Source organism: Oncorhynchus mykiss, chromosome 5 (genome assembly GCF_057628025.1).
Source record: "Oncorhynchus mykiss isolate SJ-2025 chromosome 5, ASM5762802v1, whole genome shotgun sequence".
NCBI lineage: Eukaryota > Metazoa > Chordata > Actinopteri > Salmoniformes > Salmonidae > Oncorhynchus > Oncorhynchus mykiss.
The window spans coordinates 41784230-41801107 of NC_143026.1; the positions used below are offsets into that span (position 1 = coordinate 41784230).

The 16878-nt window shown below is 42.9% G+C and overlaps 2 protein-coding genes across 8 annotated transcripts in view; both read left to right on the top strand.

Annotated features, from left to right (window-relative positions):
• The window catches only part of sbno1 (strawberry notch homolog 1 (Drosophila)), a 30362-nt gene extending 18755 nt beyond the window's left edge, over positions 1–11607 (top strand). For all 6 annotated transcript variants that reach the window (XM_090234853.1, XM_090234856.1, XM_090234855.1 and 3 more), the window contains exons 21-32: positions 1281–1412; positions 1921–2056; positions 2336–2448; positions 2572–2643; positions 2722–2821; positions 7370–7444; positions 7545–7691; positions 7854–7948; positions 8077–8163; positions 8945–9159; positions 9315–9508; positions 9717–11607. In XM_090234853.1, the coding sequence (XP_090090979.1) occupies positions 1281–1412; positions 1921–2056; positions 2336–2448; positions 2572–2643; positions 2722–2821; positions 7370–7444; positions 7545–7691; positions 7854–7948; positions 8077–8163; positions 8945–9159; positions 9315–9508; positions 9717–9859 (1509 nt within the window). In that variant the 3' untranslated portion in view covers positions 9860–11607. The remainder of the gene's footprint in view (positions 1–1280; positions 1413–1920; positions 2057–2335; positions 2449–2571; positions 2644–2721; positions 2822–7369; positions 7445–7544; positions 7692–7853; positions 7949–8076; positions 8164–8944; positions 9160–9314; positions 9509–9716) is intronic.
• Positions 11608–11840: 233 nt separating this feature from the next.
• Positions 11841–14871, top strand: LOC149983282 (cyclin-dependent kinase 2-associated protein 1-like). Of its 2 annotated transcripts, none has more exons than XM_090234860.1 (4): positions 11841–12280; positions 13461–13576; positions 13726–13852; positions 14007–14871. In XM_090234860.1, exons 1-4 carry the CDS (start codon positions 12235–12237, stop codon positions 14072–14074), a joined length of 357 nt encoding a protein of 118 aa, XP_090090986.1. In that variant the 5' UTR covers positions 11841–12234; the 3' UTR covers positions 14075–14871. The 2 variants fall into 2 exon arrangements, with proteins under 2 accessions (XP_090090986.1, XP_021458597.2); XM_021602922.3 differs by lacking the exon at positions 11841–12280 and adding an exon at positions 12689–12870.
• Positions 14872–16878: the final 2007 nt, after the last annotated feature.

Below are 16878 nucleotides of genomic sequence, written 5' to 3' on the forward strand. Positions count from 1 at the left end.
GTCTTTGTCATGTCGTTTACCTTGGTCTTTGGGAAATCGATTCTGTTAGGGGCTTGTGGCACCATTCACCCTATTTCCTTTTTCAAGAGGTCTATGAAAAGTGGCTGTAGAACCATCAGACAGGGTGATTGACATGGCAGTGGGGGGGTGAAGACCTTGACCGGCAGGGGCGCTCGCTGGGAAGGGGTGGCTCCCAAACGTCGTCATCCAAATCTTCTGCATCCTCCGCTCTGTGGTGAATAAAATAAAGGGCTGTATTGCTGTAAGACACACAGAATTACAGTTGACTAAATTTACAAAACGACTACATTAACCTAAAAAACCAAACCCCAAGCGACTCACATAGGTGTGAAGCACACACACGATGCAAACAGAAACACTTTGGAGACCAAGGCAGAGGTGCGAACCACAAATGGACATAAGTTAAGTGGCCCCTCAAGTTACAAGTATTAAAGTTAGAACAGCAAACAGTGAACTACTATGAAAAATATATAATTCCAAAGTAGTTGTCTAACATTGAAATGACTTGTTACATGGGCCTATGTAAACTAAATCCAAAGCACAAAAAGCAGACGACTTCTAAAAAAGAAATGCATATAGTAAATTGGCTATAAAAAGTCTTAAAGTGAATCCAGTATGCTAAAGAGATAATCTGTTTACAATGTAGCGTGCTGGGTGCGTCTCGTCTCTGAGCCAGGTAGCAATAGTTTGCATTGCGCGTAAAAGGTTCTAGGCCTTGCTTTGTCCCAACCAGGTCAACGGAATATCCCTGGCAAGTTTATCATTGGCTACAAGACTGTCAAGGTGCCGTAGTAGCCAATCCCCTGTGTAATAGATGCCTACAGCGTGAAAGCAGGCGACGTCATATTTTTGATGCGCAAAGATAGTCACTCTGTTTTGCCATTAAGTCCTACATTATCAGATGACATTGGCAATAGGCTGTTAGGATTAATTTGATACGCCCCATGTAGCATTAGCTCCAACACAGTCCAAATAGAAGCTTACCTTGTAAGATGTTTGGTGTAAACGTTGTGTAAAATAGAAATGTTGACGCTTGGGGCTGGTGATGAATAACAGTAGGTCACAGGCAGGCAAATAATATATTCTCAAGCTCTGAGTCCCAGCTTTTGGTGTGTGTCAACATGTTCCATTTTTATTTTGTTTATGCTTCACAACGCTAGCCAGAATGTAGGTAGCAACATTTGGACCTTTTTCACTATCTTTACGTCTCTTTTTATCCTTTTTTGTTTTGTTCCCACATTGTCTCTGCTATATTCCAGATGACAGGCCGTAAAGGTCGGGTGGTCAGTAACGACGACGGCAGCATCTCTTACGAGTCCCGCTCTGAATTGGATGTTCCTGTGGAGATCCTCAACCTCACAGAGAAACAGAGGTTCATGGACGGAGAGAAAGTAAGGGAGGACTGGGAGAGAAATGGGAGAAACAAATGTTTAATTGTCACAACGTGTAGGTGCAGTGAAATGTGGTGTTTTACAGGGTCAGCCATAGTAGTATGGCGCCCCTGTAGCAAATTAGGGTTAAATGCCTTGCTCAAGGGCACATTGGCAGATTTTTTTTTTACCTTGTTTGCTCTGGGTTTTTTTAACCATTGTTCACCAGTAATTGAAAGGTCAATCTCTGTGCCCTTGGGCAAGGCACTTAACCCAAATTTGCTCCAGGAACGCCGTACTACTATAAGAGGTAGAGCCCAGAGCCAACTTCTCTACATGCTTGGCTACCTGAGAGGAGGGAAAAGTAATACACCATGATTCTGTCTTAGGCGAGGGGTACAAGCACAATGACTTGAGAAATGTAGGTTGTGGCCAGTCTCCTTGTTTGAGTCACAAATGTATAGCATCAGTTGAATATATTGTCCACAAACCATTAGCACAGAACCATTCCTAACCTTGTTCTCTCCAGAACATAGCCATCATCTCGGAGGCGGCTAGCTCCGGTATCTCCCTGCAGGCTGACCGGCGGGTGAAGAACCAGAGGAGGAGGGTCCACATGACGCTGGAGCTGCCCTGGAGTGCAGACAGAGCCATACAGCAGTTTGGTGAGAAATCTTGCTCTTGCTGTAGTTTCATTACTCCCATACAATCTGAAGCACTGATACTTTTTTTGTGAAAAATGCTATAGAAATAAAAATGTCTTCACTCTAGTCTTGTGGGATTTACTTGCCTCTCAATAATGTTGCTTATTTTACTTAATTTACCTGGCATGTCTCTGGGGGTTTCCACTCTGTTACTATGGGACTAGTAGGTATTTAGAATTAATTAAATGTGTGTTCTGCTCAATGCTACCATTGTCTGACATCTTGTTCCCTCTCTCTCAGGGAGGACCCATAGGTCTAACCAGGTGACAGCTCCAGAGTACGTGTTCCTCATCTCTGAGCTGGCTGGGGAACAGAGGTTTGCCTCCATTGTGGCCAAGAGACTGGAGAGCCTGGTAAGAACCTGTCCTGTCAGTGGTTCAATTGACCTGACCAGTTGAAAATATGGATATTATCCCCCTTGTTTGAATTATTGAAGTTTGGCTGCTGACGCTACATGTGATCTGTGTATTCCACAGGGTGCCCTCACGCATGGAGACAGAAGAGCAACAGAGACGAGAGATCTCAGCAGGTTCAACTTTGACAACAAAGTAAGTAGATACACCACATAGGAACACGCTGTGTGTGAGTGTAGGGTTCAGTTTCTAACTTTCTGCTCTACTCCACAGTATGGCAGAAATGCACTGGAGATCGTGATGAAGTCTATTGTCAACCTGGACTCTCCGTTAGTGAATCCTCCTTCGGACTTCGAAGGGGATTTCTACAAAGGTGTGTCTGGACAGATCTTGTAATAGTCATAGGATTTATCTCTGGGCAATTCCTTGGTAACAGAATGATGCTCAGATGTTAACTTTAAAATGTTTACCAAACAAAACCCAATAATTGCCAAGTTGAACAAGGCAACAGTAAAAATGCTGATGATGCAGCCTTGGGGCAATCAGAAATTATTTTTAATTAAAGGATCTCTATGGCAAGATGTGTCATTCACCCAAGTTTTAGTCAAAGTCAGGCCAATGTCTGAGATTGCATGGGTTAGCTAGACTCATATCACTGAGCATGTGTGCCAAATTATCAAAGAGATCACGAGACATAAACATGTGCCCGTTATAGCGCCACTCTGGTCGATATGAATGTTCTTGCATATGTAGTCTTGACAGTGTTTGCAACATGTTTACCAAGTTTTGTTACAATACGAATATCCTTGACTGTTTTATATGCATTTATTTGCCAGAACACACCCACGTGAATATTTATTGGACAATAGCTACCTAGTCTGGAAAATATTGCATTGAGAGACCTTTGTCTACAGATGCCACATATCACGGTACCAAAACGTTATGATAACAACATTTTAGAATACCGTAGTACCGTTTCATATGATACTACCACATTTTTCAGCCCTACTGTTCTAAAGAACCGGTTAGCGCCGGTTATATAAGGTTTATGTAGTCCATTTTTTTGTTTATACATTTTAAACAACAGCATCCAGTCTCTTCTATGCGCAAGTCCAATAATGTATTTCAAGTTCATGCACATCTCCTGTGTAATGAGCCAGCCACACATGTTTCTCTTTGTCTGCACTTCTTGTGCATCTATTCCTCCATCAGTCTTTAAAATATACAGTACCAGTCAAAAGTTTGGACACACCTACTCATTCTAGGTTTTTTTCTGTTCTACATTGTAGAATAATAGTGAAGACAACAAAACTATGAAATAACACATGAAATCTTGTAGTACCCAAAGAAGTGTTCAACAAACTTTATATTTTATACTTAAGGTTCTTCAAAGTAGCCACCCTTGGCCTTGATGACAGCTTTGCACACTCTTGGCATTCTCTCAACCAGCTTCATGCATTTCAATTAACAAGTGTGCCTTGTTAAATTTGTGGAATTTCTTTCCTTAATGCATTTGAGCCAATGCATTTGAGCCAATCAGTTGTGTTGTGACAAGGTAGGGGTGGTATACAGAAGATAGCCCTATTTGGTAAAATACCAAGTCCATTTTATGGCAAGAACAGCTCAAATAAGCAAAGAGAATCGACAGTCCATCATTACTTTAACATGAAGGTCAGTCAATCCGGAAATGTCAACAACTTTGAACGTTTGTTCAAGTGCAGTCGCAAAAAGCATCAAGCACTATGATGAAACTGGCTCTCATGAGGACCGCCACAGGAAAGAAAGACCCAGAGTTACCTCTGCAGCAGAGGATAAGTTCATTAGAGTAAACTGCACCTCAGATTGCAGCCCAAATAAATGTTTCACAGAGTTCAAGTAACAAGACACATCTCAACATCAACTGTTCAGAGGAGACTGTGAATCAGGCTTTCATGGTCGACATGCTGCAAAGAAACCACTAAAGGATGCCAATAAGAAGACTTGCTTGGGCTAAGAAACACGAACAATGGACATTAGACCAGTGCAAATGTGGACTGATTTTTTTGGATTGATGAGTCCAAATTTGAGATTTTTGGTTCCAACCGCCATGTCTTTGTGAGACCCAGAAGGTGAACGGATGATCTCCGCATGTGTTTCCCACCGTGAAGCATGGAGGAGGTATGATGCTGTGGAAGTGCTATGCTGGTGACACAGTCTGAATTTATTTAGAATTCAAGGCACACTTAACCAGTTTGGCTACCACAGCATTCTGCAGCGTTATGCCATCCCTTCTGGTTTGCGCTTCTGTATTCCATGTCTTATTTCAAAGTTTGTCTTTTATTATTCTACAATGTAGAACATAGTCAAATAAAGAAAAACCCTTGAATGAGTAGGTGTGTCAACTTTTGACTGGTACTTTAATTTGGCTGTGATGGCGGGTGGGGATACATGTGCAGTTGCTAGATCACTCTGGTGCAGCATGCAATCTAAGTTGATACATTTGTATAATTTCATCACCTGGTATAAACAATCGCATAGGCCAGTCTGAGTATGCTTTGCAAGTTTGATGTCACGCAGCCTGAGTGACCGAGAGGAAAAATATAGCACAGGTTTGCGACAGACATGCTTGCAGCTTTATAGTAAAGTTACAAGCATGTCTGTAGAAGACCCATTACCACACCTACCTTTTTTTGTTCTTCCTGCGTGATTTCGCCTGTATTTTATATCGCGGGCAGTACAGCTAATCCCAGGTTGTTAATTACTGGTTTGATAGACAATTCAGTCATGTTTGCTAGCTAGCCAACAATCTGCTTACTTGACAGTAGGTCTAGGGAAATTTGATTTGCACAGGAATAAAGGAGAAGGGTCTGCTAGTCATGAGACGTGTTCCAAAGGTAGGATTAGTATAGGCCTAATGTAAGCCTAAACTATACTGACTAAAAATATAAGCGCACCATGTAAAGTGTTTTTTTTTTTTTTCATCAACTGAAATAAAAGATCCCGATTTTTGTTTAGTGAGGATTTTTCCTTTACCAAAATAATCCACCCAAGAAGCTGATTAAACAGTATGGTCATTACACAGGTGAACCTGTGTTGGGGACAATAAAAAGCCACTCTAAAATGTGCGGTTTTGTCACACAACGCAATGCTACAGAGGTCTCCAGTTGAGGGAGCGTACAATTGGCAGGAATGTCCACCGGCGCTGTTGCCAGATAATTTAATGCTAATTTCTCATCAGCCGCCTCAACGTCATTTTAGAGAATTTGGCAGTGCGTCCAACCGGCCTCAACTGTAGACCACATGTAACCACGCCAGCCCAGGAGCTTCACATCTGGCTTCTTCACCTGCTGGATTTTCTGAGACCAGCCACCCGGACAGATGGTGAAACTGTCAGTTTGCACAACCAAAATAATTTATGCAAGAACTGTCAAACCAAATCAGGGAAGCTCATCTGCGTGCTCGTCGTCTGACTGCAGTTCGGCGTCGTAACCGACTTCAGAAGGAAAATTCTCACCTTCTCCAGTTTGTGCTCTTTGAGGATGTGTCCCAGTTTAAACTATACCGGGCAGATGGCAGACAGCATGTACTGCGTCGTGTGGGCGAGTGGTTTGCTGACGTCAACGTTGTGAACAGAGAGCCCCACTGCCACCATGGGGCAAGTCATAAGCTACAGACAATGAACACAATTGCATTTTATTGATGGCAATTTTATTGCACAGAGATACCATGACGAGATCCTGAGGCCCATTGTCGTGCCGTTGCAATCACCATGTTGGCACATAATGCACGGCCCCATGTTGCAAAGGATCTGTACACAATTCCTGGAAGCTGGAAATGTACCAGTTCTTCCGTGGCCTGCATACTCACCAAATATGTCATCAGTTGAGCATGTTTTGGATGCTCTGGGTCAATGTCTACGACTGCGTGTTTCAGTTTCCACCAATATCCAGCAACTTCGCACAGCTATTGAAGAGTGGGACAACATTCCATAGGCCACAATCAACACCCTAATCAACTATGCGAAGGAAATGTCGTGCTGCATGAGGCAAATGGTGGTCACACCAGATACTGACTGATTTTTCTGATCCACGACACTACTTTTATGTATCTGTGAGCAACAGATGCATATCTGTATTCCCAGTCATGTGAAATCCATAGATTTAGGTTCTAATGAATTTATTTCAATTGACAAATTTTCAGAATATGCGCTGTAACTCACTAAAATCTTTGAAATTGTTGCGTTTTTATTTTTGTTCTGTGTATTTCTGGTGCGCCTTAATTTCTGTTTGACTTTTGACATTTGGGCGAGAGCAGTGTGTTTGTGTGAGAGGGAGACTGAGTGTCTGTCGACTAAAGAGTAAAGGGTTCATGCAGTGTTTTCCCCTTATTGCCACAATGACATGCAGATCGTTATGTATAATCCTCCAGCCAAATCACAGGTAGGCCTTTGCAAATATGAGCAAATCAGCGATTCTTTGCAGTATTCTATTATACAGTGTGAAGTTAATTCAATATGTGTTGTATTGTGTGACTATCAGTGACAGAATTTTAGTGTGGCAAATGCACATAACGTTGAAAAAATGGGAACAAGCGTCCGGGGAATCGCGATACAACTCGGTATTGTGATACTTGGCCTGGTATCATATCAATAGTCAAATGTTCGTATCGTGACAACACTACTTAAAGTACATTTCTTTTTGTACGTTTTTCCAGTGGAAATTGTTAAAGGTAGTCCTTGATGCTGAGTCTCGGCATTATTGTGGAATTGCCCATCCCTATTTTGAGCCAGGGGAATTTGCATTCTCCTGCTTGATACTGGGGATTCTTTCATAGTGTCTATTATCCACACTTGAATGACTCAAACTGACTTAACCTTTCTGGTGTGTGGCTGTGGTCTTACTTTCTTCTGACGTGATCTGGTCTTCATCCTGTTCTCTGGCAGAGATCCGTCATGGGTTGATCGGAGTGGGTCTGATCAATGTGGAGGACCGATCAGGGATTCTGTCTCTGGACAAAGGTGAGACTGGCTCGAACTTTAAGCCTTGTCAGATTACAATAGGAAGTCTAAGATTGTATGCTTCTTGCTGTACATAACACTTTTCCTCTCTCCTTCCCAGACTACAACAACATAGGGAAGTTCCTGAACCGTATCCTAGGGATGGCAGTGCAGGAGCAGAACGCTCTGTTCCAGTACTTCTCTGACACTCTGGCAGCTGTCATACAGAACGCCAAGAAGAACGGACGCTACGACATGGGCATCCTGGGTAAGACTAGAGGAACTTTTTTTTCTTATTTTTTCTGTTAAATCAGATGAATGAGGTACTCTACTGGGAATGAGGGACTCTACTGGGAATGAGGGACTCTACTGGGAATGACACCTGCAGTGTTATACAACTGATTAGAATGGTGTGTATCTTGTCTTGTAGACCTGGGTTCTGGGGATGAGAAGGTGAAGAAGATTGAAGCCAAGAAGTTCCTGACCCCAGGCTACTCCACCTCAGGACATGTGGAGCTCTATACGGTACGACTGACCGTTGTTTTTCCCACTAGGCGACAACAGAAACTGGTTTAACCTGGAATTCTTATCTTATCACCAATGGACTGGTAGCCATTTTCCATGTTGTAAATACTGTCTCTATTGTCTGTCAGGTGAGTGTGGAGAGAGGCATGTCCTGGGAGGATGCCACCCATGCCTGGGCCGAGCAGAGTGGACCAGATGATGGCTTCTATGTACAGGTACCAAAAGACCAACAATATTTTTAATGTCTTCTCAACTGAGTTTGGCAAACTCTACATACATCGGGGATCATCAACTAGATTCAGCCACGGGAAGATTTATTTTTTTCTTGAAATGCTGGTTAGGTGGCCGGAACGTAATTTGAAATTTGTAGGGCTTCCTGAGTGCCTCAGCAGTCTAAAGCACTGCATCGCAGTGTTGCGGTGGCACTACAGACTAGGGTCCGATCCCACACAACCGGCTGTGACTGCGAGTCCCATAGGGCGGCGCACAATTGGCCCAGCGTCGCCCGGGTTAGGCAAGGGTTTGGCCGGGGGGGGGGCGCGGCGCGCTTTACTTGGCTCATTGTGCTCTAGCGACTCTTTATGGCGCGCCGAGCGCCTGCAGGCTGACATCGGTCGTCAGGTGAATGGTGTTTCCTCCGACACATTGGTGCAGCTTGCTTCTGGGTTAAGCGAGTGGGTGCTAAGAAGCGCAGCTTGGCGGGTCATGTTTCGGAGGACGCATGACTCGACCTTCGCCTTTCCCAAGCATGTTGGGGCGTTGCAGCGATGAGACAAGATCGTAATCACGAAATTGGAGAGTAAAAAGGGGGTATACAAATTGTAGACTGCGAATTGGACGCAAGAAGCCCAAACTAATATAATATTTGACGAAAGCATAATCATTTCAAACCTGGCTTACTTTTGTATATTTGTTTTGTGCCATAAAATGTATCTAAGAACATTGTAAAACAAAAAAACTCTAGTTGTAACACTGCTGTATTTTGCTGATTCCTAGATAAGGAACAACAAGAAGACAGCCATCTTGGTGCAGGAGGTGAACAGTAAGAAGAGGCTGTTCCTGGTCTATAGACCTAATACGGGAAAACAGCTTAAACTGGAAGCCTACACTGACATCAAGAAGAAGTGTAAAAAGGTGCTCTCAGATGATGCCAAACAGCACTGGATTGACCAGTACAAGTCTTCAGCTGAGATCTGCGCTCATGCATACTGGTAGGTGCTGTTTCTCCAATGACTGGAGTTGTAGTGGTGGTTTTGGCAGAGTCATCAAGTTCACTATCCGGCTTTAAGCTTTACTGGTATAGTGGTATGAACTAGTCAAGAAAGAGTTGAATTGTGTGTTTATAAACCGTTCCTCCTCCCTCCAGGCGTGGTAACTGTAAGAAGGCGTCAGTGGGTCTGCAGTGTGAGGTGGGTCTGCGCTGCAGGACGTACTATGTGCTGTGTGGCTCTGTGCTCAGCGTGTGGACCAAGGTGGAGGGGGTCCTGGCCTCCGTCAGCGGAACTAATGTCAAGATGCAAATCGTCCGCCTCAGAACAGAGGACGGGCAGAGGATCGTGGGTAAGTTGATGCTGGAAGTCTTTGAAGAGTTTTGGGCAGAATATTTTCTTTTGCGCTTTTGAAAATGTTCCCTTTAATGTGATCTACCGAAGTAGAAGCTGCTCCCTCTCCTCCCCAACAAGTTAAATTTTAAATGAACAGTTAAAATGAGGTTGAACTATGTGGACGCTAGCGAATGTGATTATATCTTTCCGCCTCTTGTGTCCAGGCCTGATCATTCCAGCGAACTGCGTCTCTCCTCTGACCAACATCCTGTCATCATCTGACCAGTCTCAGCAACTGGCTGTTCAGCAGCAGCAGAAGTGGCAGCAGCTGCACCCTCAGAGCCTCAGCCACGTACACAACACATAGCATGGGTTCATCACCCAGTCTGACCTGATGGGCTCCGACCCCATCTCTGCCTCTAAGCCCTGGGTTCTTGACCCGACCTGATGGGATACGACCATATTTCTATCTGGATCTCCACCTCCGCACTGTGGCACGACAGCAGCAGCACCACCACCCCCACCCCCCTTCTCCCTAGCTCCTTCTCCGTTCCTCCTGAGGAACCTGAGGTGCTGCGAGCGCTGAGTTGTGGTTCTCCCTGTAGCTTAACCGCAGTGGCAGTGTTAAGATTTCAGGGTTTATGTCCAAAGAAGAGACTGTCTCGCTCGAGGAGTTGGCTTGACTACTATTATTCCTCTGAGATTCAGAGCTGAAGATTTAGAAGAGGCTGTGGTGATAAAGGGGGGAGAGGACGCATGTCAGTGGAGAAGAGGCATAATTATAACGCCTGACTGTTTCTGTTTTCTTTCCTCCCCCTCTAAGCTCTGTGTAAATGTGCCCTGTGCTTTCTGTTGGTGACTTGTTCCTACCACTGCCTTCTGTACTGAAAGCTGGGGTGGGCGTCACCTAGGTTTTTGTTTTCTTCTGGTGACCGGTCAGTGCTCAGGGGTTCGTTAAGCTTTAGTGACCCTTTTTTTGTTGTTTTTCAAGCCAACTGACATTTTCTAATCGGTCTACCTGAGATGCATGACACATCAACTGCTTTCTTGCCTCATTTTAGTAATTACTCTCATGACTCAAGTCTTAAAATGCCACCCTATTCCCTAGATAGCGCACTACCTGTACGTTGTGCACCATATAGCTAATTGGGTGTTATTTCATTGACTAACAAGTGTATCAAACATGGGTGTATCCCGTAAACCTGCAGTTGTTTTTACAGCTTGACTATTAAGAACTGTGACCGTGTATGGTTTAAAATACCTGTTTATTTTCCTAAATTAATTCCTCTGCATTCAAAAGATTTCCGGGAACGGGCTGTTTTAATATGTGGCGTCAGATTCAACATCTTGTACTGTCAAACTCTACGGCAAACTACAGCAGATAACAATCCTGGAGTGGTATTATACAACTGTACTGTGAAGGTCATAGATCTTGTTTGTCGATACAAGCTGTTTAATACTGCTACAGTAAAAGTTACTATTCAAGAAAGAGTTTGTTGCTGAATTCCAAACTGACCACTTGCTGCTTTCTACCTCCTGTATGTGCTGGTGAGGATTGGATAGGTGTATCCAATGTGGTAACGATAGCACCTTGGAGGGTGAGGTGGATCTCATTAGCATATTCACTCATATCTATCTGATCCTTTAGATATCCATGAAGTACCTAGGAATCAGCGGCTTTGGGGGTTGGGCACTTGTTCCTTCACTGATTCTGAACTGGAACTTAACCTCCATTCTCCACCAGTCAGCAACATTACTGCTTGGCCCCTGGTCATTTTACATCTGATTTCACTTGAGACATGATGCACAGGGGGGGGGGGGGGCTGAAGAATTTCTAAAGGCTTTTCTTGGTTTGGAGTGCTGTAAGAAGTTATGACGGTCAGCCTGTTGAGTTTAGGATACTCCTTTTGGTATACCAATGTGTATATTGTCATATCTGGAAATAAGACGTTTTTTGCTTACATAGTCGTTTGTTAAACACTTGGACAGTGTTTCATCCTTGCACGAGTTGCACTTCGGACTGATTTGTACAAATAATCTGTATTAAATGATTTAACTGAGTGCAAGATTTCTACCTCTTGCATATGACCAATAAATCCAAGGAGAAAGTTTGAATCCAGTTTCACTTTTTTATTTTTTATTCCTGATATTTGTATATGCTTATTAGTTAAACTTTTTATGTGCTGTATGTACTCTGTAGTCATAAAAGGATTTTGAGCTATTAATGAAAGAAGCATATTATAAATGCCTAAGACACGTTTGTTAAAGCATCATCACTCTGTGCCAATGATGTCACCACTACTTTTTGTGTTTAGAGCTCAGGCCATCACTTGGTGTCTGTACTTTCCCACAACTTCCTATAGATAATGACGCTGAAAGTAATGATTGGGGCATAGAACGTGGCCGCTGCCGGTCCACCAATGGTCAAGACTGACCGCGTCATCTCGAATTGGAGAGGCGTTACATCGTGTCAGCACGGGCCAAATAACAGCGTGGTCAAGAGGACGGGAGAAAGTTCAGAAGAGGGGCTCCAGTGCGCACATGCCTTGTAGTGGAGATGTCTGCTGTTAATAATTAGAGCAGAGGGGCATTCTGGGAGGGGAAAGTGTGAACAATGGATGCATTCCCCAGACAAAGACGGGTTATCTTAAATGTAGTTTGTTTTCTGTTTCATATCCTCTTCCGTTCTGCTGTGGTGGTCTACTACCAATTGGTGTTGCCGAGCAAAAGCAATACTGTTGCATGAGTCACCATCTGAGGAACAGTTTAACTGGCTGCGTCTATATAGGTTAGACTTTACACACACTAGTATCACATGTAGGAGCTTTTATATGCAAATTATATTGTTTTAAACCTTTGACAATTTGGTTTTTCGGAGTAATGGAATTGAGACGAATTAATAAATGTTCAAGAAGTTCATGAAATAGTTGCATGGTCCATCCATTACGCTTGAAATTCGACTAAAATGTAAGTTCCACGTGGTCCAGAGAAATGGCAACAAAGTTGCTCATGTGTTCTGTGGAGCAGGAGGATTTACAGTGCATTTCAATAAAAAGAAGGGGGGGGGGTCAACGTGAATTATTACTTAAAGTAATTTTAAATATAACATTTAGGAATATTTTAAAATGTACTGAAATCTGTTTGAAACATTTTAGGGCAGATTATCCCAAATTGACTATTGTGATAGAATATGTGCATTGTGGGTGTCAATATAAAGTGACGGCCATATTTGCCGGGTGCCGTTGCTGTAAACAAAAAGTGAGACAGACGCTTCACCGAATTTCGGGTCAAATTTATTTCTTTAATTTACTATGTCTCTCGGAATGTCTTACAAACCCAATGTCCACCAGCACATTCCAGGAACTTCCGGGAACCAGGGTAAGGGAAAAATATCGGTTAAAATCCAACCATCCAACCGCTAAATCGAGTGTTAAAACCGGGGTTTCGGAGAATACCTGCAGAAAGACTGTAGTTTTTGTCCAGTTATATATATAGGGTCAGATCCTGAGCGCTAGGCTAATTCATATCCGCCATTATTACTAATGTAAAAAAAAGCCCCATCCTCATATGCATCGGCTAAACAAGGGCAGAGGTGTGAAATTCCTTGTTTCGAAAAATAATACCCGTTCTGTGTCCTATTCTGTCCTGGAGGGTATCGTTACATTGTGACAAAAATGTATCACTTTGGCTTCTTAAGTCAGCCCTTTTCCGCTTCCTCCATGATATTCTCTCGCGGAGCTGTTGATTGATCTGCTAGGGTATTATTTTATGACCCTTCGAGGACATCTAGTGTTAGACCACGCTTATTGCATTGGGAAGAACATGCCCACGACAGCTGTGGGCATTGTTGGCGATGTGAACATGCAATATGTAGAATTTGTATTAACTTATTTTCCTCCTGTTTTATACTATCTGGTTATCTGTAATATCATATTTGACCCTAGATGTTTGTATTTGTCTCTCAACAGTTGGAAACATCCTAGGAAACATCCAGTCTCCGTCTGCAGCCAACTTGGCCACTTTGCAGTCCTACAGGCCGCTGGTGAATGACGTTTACGCACCGCCCTCCTTGGGCTTCTCACAGGTACAGGAATTCACAGACCGAAAGACACCCACATTGCGTCTGCTACTTCTACAATGCAGGAAATAAAATTGCCATGTTATTAGAAATGAATTGTTACATCATATGTATCTCCCTTTGGTAATCTGTCTCTCTCCTGTCCCTGTGTGCAGGGATCCACCGGCAACCAGGTGCCCCAGAGTAAGTATTCAGAGCTGCTGGCCATCATCGAGGAGCTGGGGAAGGAGATCCGTCCCACCTATGCCGGCAGCAAGAGCGCCATGGAGAGACTAAAACGAGGTAATGTGGAAATCTCTGTACTAATACAATACTTATATTGTGTGTTGAAACAAACTGCATATTCTAGACTATACAATAGTCCGCTTCCTAACTTGGTTAGAGAGTTATCAGTCAGTGAATGACTGTTCATTTTGGTGTGTCCTCTTCGCCAAAGGTATCATCCATGCCAGGGGACTGGTGCGGGAGTGCTTGGCAGAGACTGAGAGAAATGCCAGGTCCTAGCTACAGAAATATTACCCTCTCCTGCAGAAGAACCAACACCCAACACTCGCACTCACCATGTAAAAGACTGCTGCATGGCACATCCTCTAAAAATAGGAATACAAATTAAAAACGAGGGATGGTTAAAAAGGTCAAGAAATTGTTTCTGAAAGGTTAAAATTAGAGAAAGGGAGAGAGAGGGGACACCAGAATAGAATTCAGAATTAGAAGGATTTGTTTTTTCTTATGCCCCATTTTGGGGTCACAGTTTCCTGTCTTCATATTTATAACAAATAGTGATTTTTGCATGCAAATGTACAGGTCAACCATGGCCTTTGTTTAATTGTAGACATTGCATGGCTTGTACAGGGTTAGACTAGGAGATGAACTCTTTTTTTGATAGACTTAGGTCTGAATTCCAGACCCTTTTAACACATGGGTGAGCAAGTGAAGGACAGAAAAGTGCCAAATACGATGGTTCATTCATGTTGAGGTTATTTTTTTGATATTAATGATAAATGCTCTTACTTATGTAGGAGTTAAGAACATACCGTAAACTCACTCCGCAGCTAGCTGGAATTGTCGCCGATGGGAGCCATCCAAGGTGTACCTTTTTGGATGGTTCAATAATCGGTTTGCACGTTTACAAGGAGGGCAGTCACGTGCGTTGAGAAGCAGATGATCACTGGTTCTAGCCCAGTACGGGGCAATCGGACAGTGGAGGAAGCTAAGCTGTTAGCAGCACACTGACCTCTGTTACACTTGCATCTTTGTATGTATTTATTACTCAGTGTAATAAAAATAATTTTCAATACAAATGATATTGTTTTGAAATGAATGTGAAAATGTGTTAAAATCATCCAAGTGGTCTCATAATCAACATTTTTCTCCTGAGAGTTAAGGTTCTATGTCCCCAGTTGAATAGATTAGAAGGTCAATATTGAGATAGTAGAAAGTCTGTGTAAGGTTAAAGCTAGTCTTGGTTGAAAAGAGGGAATATGATGGAGATATCTGGGCAATAGTAGTACAGCAGACCCACTGATTTAGTCTTATCTACAGTGATTCATTCCTTGAACATTGCGTAACCCCTACAGCAAGACTAAAACAAGCACTATTTGAACTGTTGACGAACAAGTACATGATGTAGTCTAGGATAATGGGTCCGAGAGACATTTGAGTATTTACCATAAATACGGGATTTAACTAGGTAAGACACATTCAATAGCTATCAATGTTACAATTGCAGACTGGGTTGGGGAGTAACTGATTACATGTAATCTGATATTTAATTTTTTACTAACTAATTGTAACAGTTTAACTTTAGTGCGTCACCCTCGCCCCTACCCGGGCTCAAACCAGGGACCCTCTGCACACATAAACAACTGTCACCCATCGCTCCACAAAAGCCGTGGCCCTTGCCGAGCACGGGAACCACTACTTTAAGGTCTCAGAGCAAGTAACGTCACCGATTGAAACGCTATTAGCGCGCACCACCGCTAACTAGCTAGCCATTTCACATCGGTTACATAATCAGTTACGTTACCAGCAAAAATATTGTAATCACATTAGATACTTTTGAAAAACTAGATGATTACTTATTGGATTACTTTTAAATTCAGAAAGGATATTTGTCGGAAAAAAAATACATTGACACCTTTCCGTTTTCTCAATGACATTCAATTTATCATTGAAAAAAGGCCAAGTTTAAGTTTGTTCCATTTAAGCAATTATATGACCACAAGTCAGAGACCACTATGATGACACACCAAATGGATTTGATGGATCCTTTTTGTCTTCTAATGCCTCTAAAAAAAAAAAAATATTTTGTTATATATCATATGGTACAACAGCTGATGAAACTAACACTGTAAAAGTGTGAACATTGATCAGTGTTATTTCCTGATAATACAGGGAAATACAATCTACGCAGGACCTTGTAATCAGCCGGTTTGCATGGGCGGGAGTTTCGGCTTTCCATGGTGACATCACCGTGCAGTAAATTGGTTAATCAACAAATAACAAAAAGAGTTACAAATCTAAACCAATAACTAGTTTTCTGTTTTTCCCTCCCCACTCAGACCACTCCCAGACAGTCTCAACATAATTCTTGCTAGAGAAATAGTTTTTTGCTAAAAAGTTATTTTTGTCAATTTTAATGAAAATCTATTACAGTTATGTACTTAATTGTTACCCAGAAATTATATAAAAACAGCTGTATTGAGCCTTTTGGCATGTGCAGACCAGCTGTCTGGGGTGTTTACGGACATATTCAACCTCTCCCTATCCCAGTCTGTTGTCCCTACTTGCTTCAAAATGTCCACCATTTTTCCTGTACCCAAGCAAGCTAAGGTATCGGAACTAAATGACTATCGCCCCGTAGCACTCACCTCTGTCATCATAAAGTGCTTTGAGAGGGTAGTCAAGGACCATATTACCTCCACCTTGCCCAACACCAAAGAAACACTACAATTTGCATACCTTACCAACATATCCACGGACGACGCAATCGCTGTTGAACTGCACACCGCCCTATCACACCTGGACAAGAGGAATACCTATGTGAGAATGCTTGCTCCTTGTGTAACTGGGTCCTAGATTTCCTGAAGGTCAAACCCAGGTGGTGAGAGTAGGAAACAACATCCATCACACTGACCCTCAACAAGGGGGTGACCCAGGGCTGTACGATCAGCCCTCTCCTGTACTCCCTGTTCACCCATGAATGCGTGGCTATACACGACACCATCTCGATTTTCAGATGTACTGATGACAGCCTGTTTACCAACAACGATAAGACAGCCTACTGGGAGGAGGTTATAACGCTGGCG

What these genes read in the sequence shown, in the direction of transcription:
- LOC149983282 (XM_021602922.3), top strand. Translation starts at nt 12,804, where the DNA reads ATGTCTCTCGGAATGTCTTACAAACCCAATGTCCACCAGCACATTCCA. An exon ending in AGGAACTTCCGGGAACCAGG is followed by an intron (nt 12,871 to 13,460) that starts GTAAGGGAAAAA and finishes GTCTCTCAACAG; the next exon opens with TTGGAAACATCCTAGGAAAC. An exon ending in CATGGAGAGACTAAAACGAG is followed by an intron (nt 13,853 to 14,006) that starts GTAATGTGGAAA and finishes TCTTCGCCAAAG; the next exon opens with GTATCATCCATGCCAGGGGA.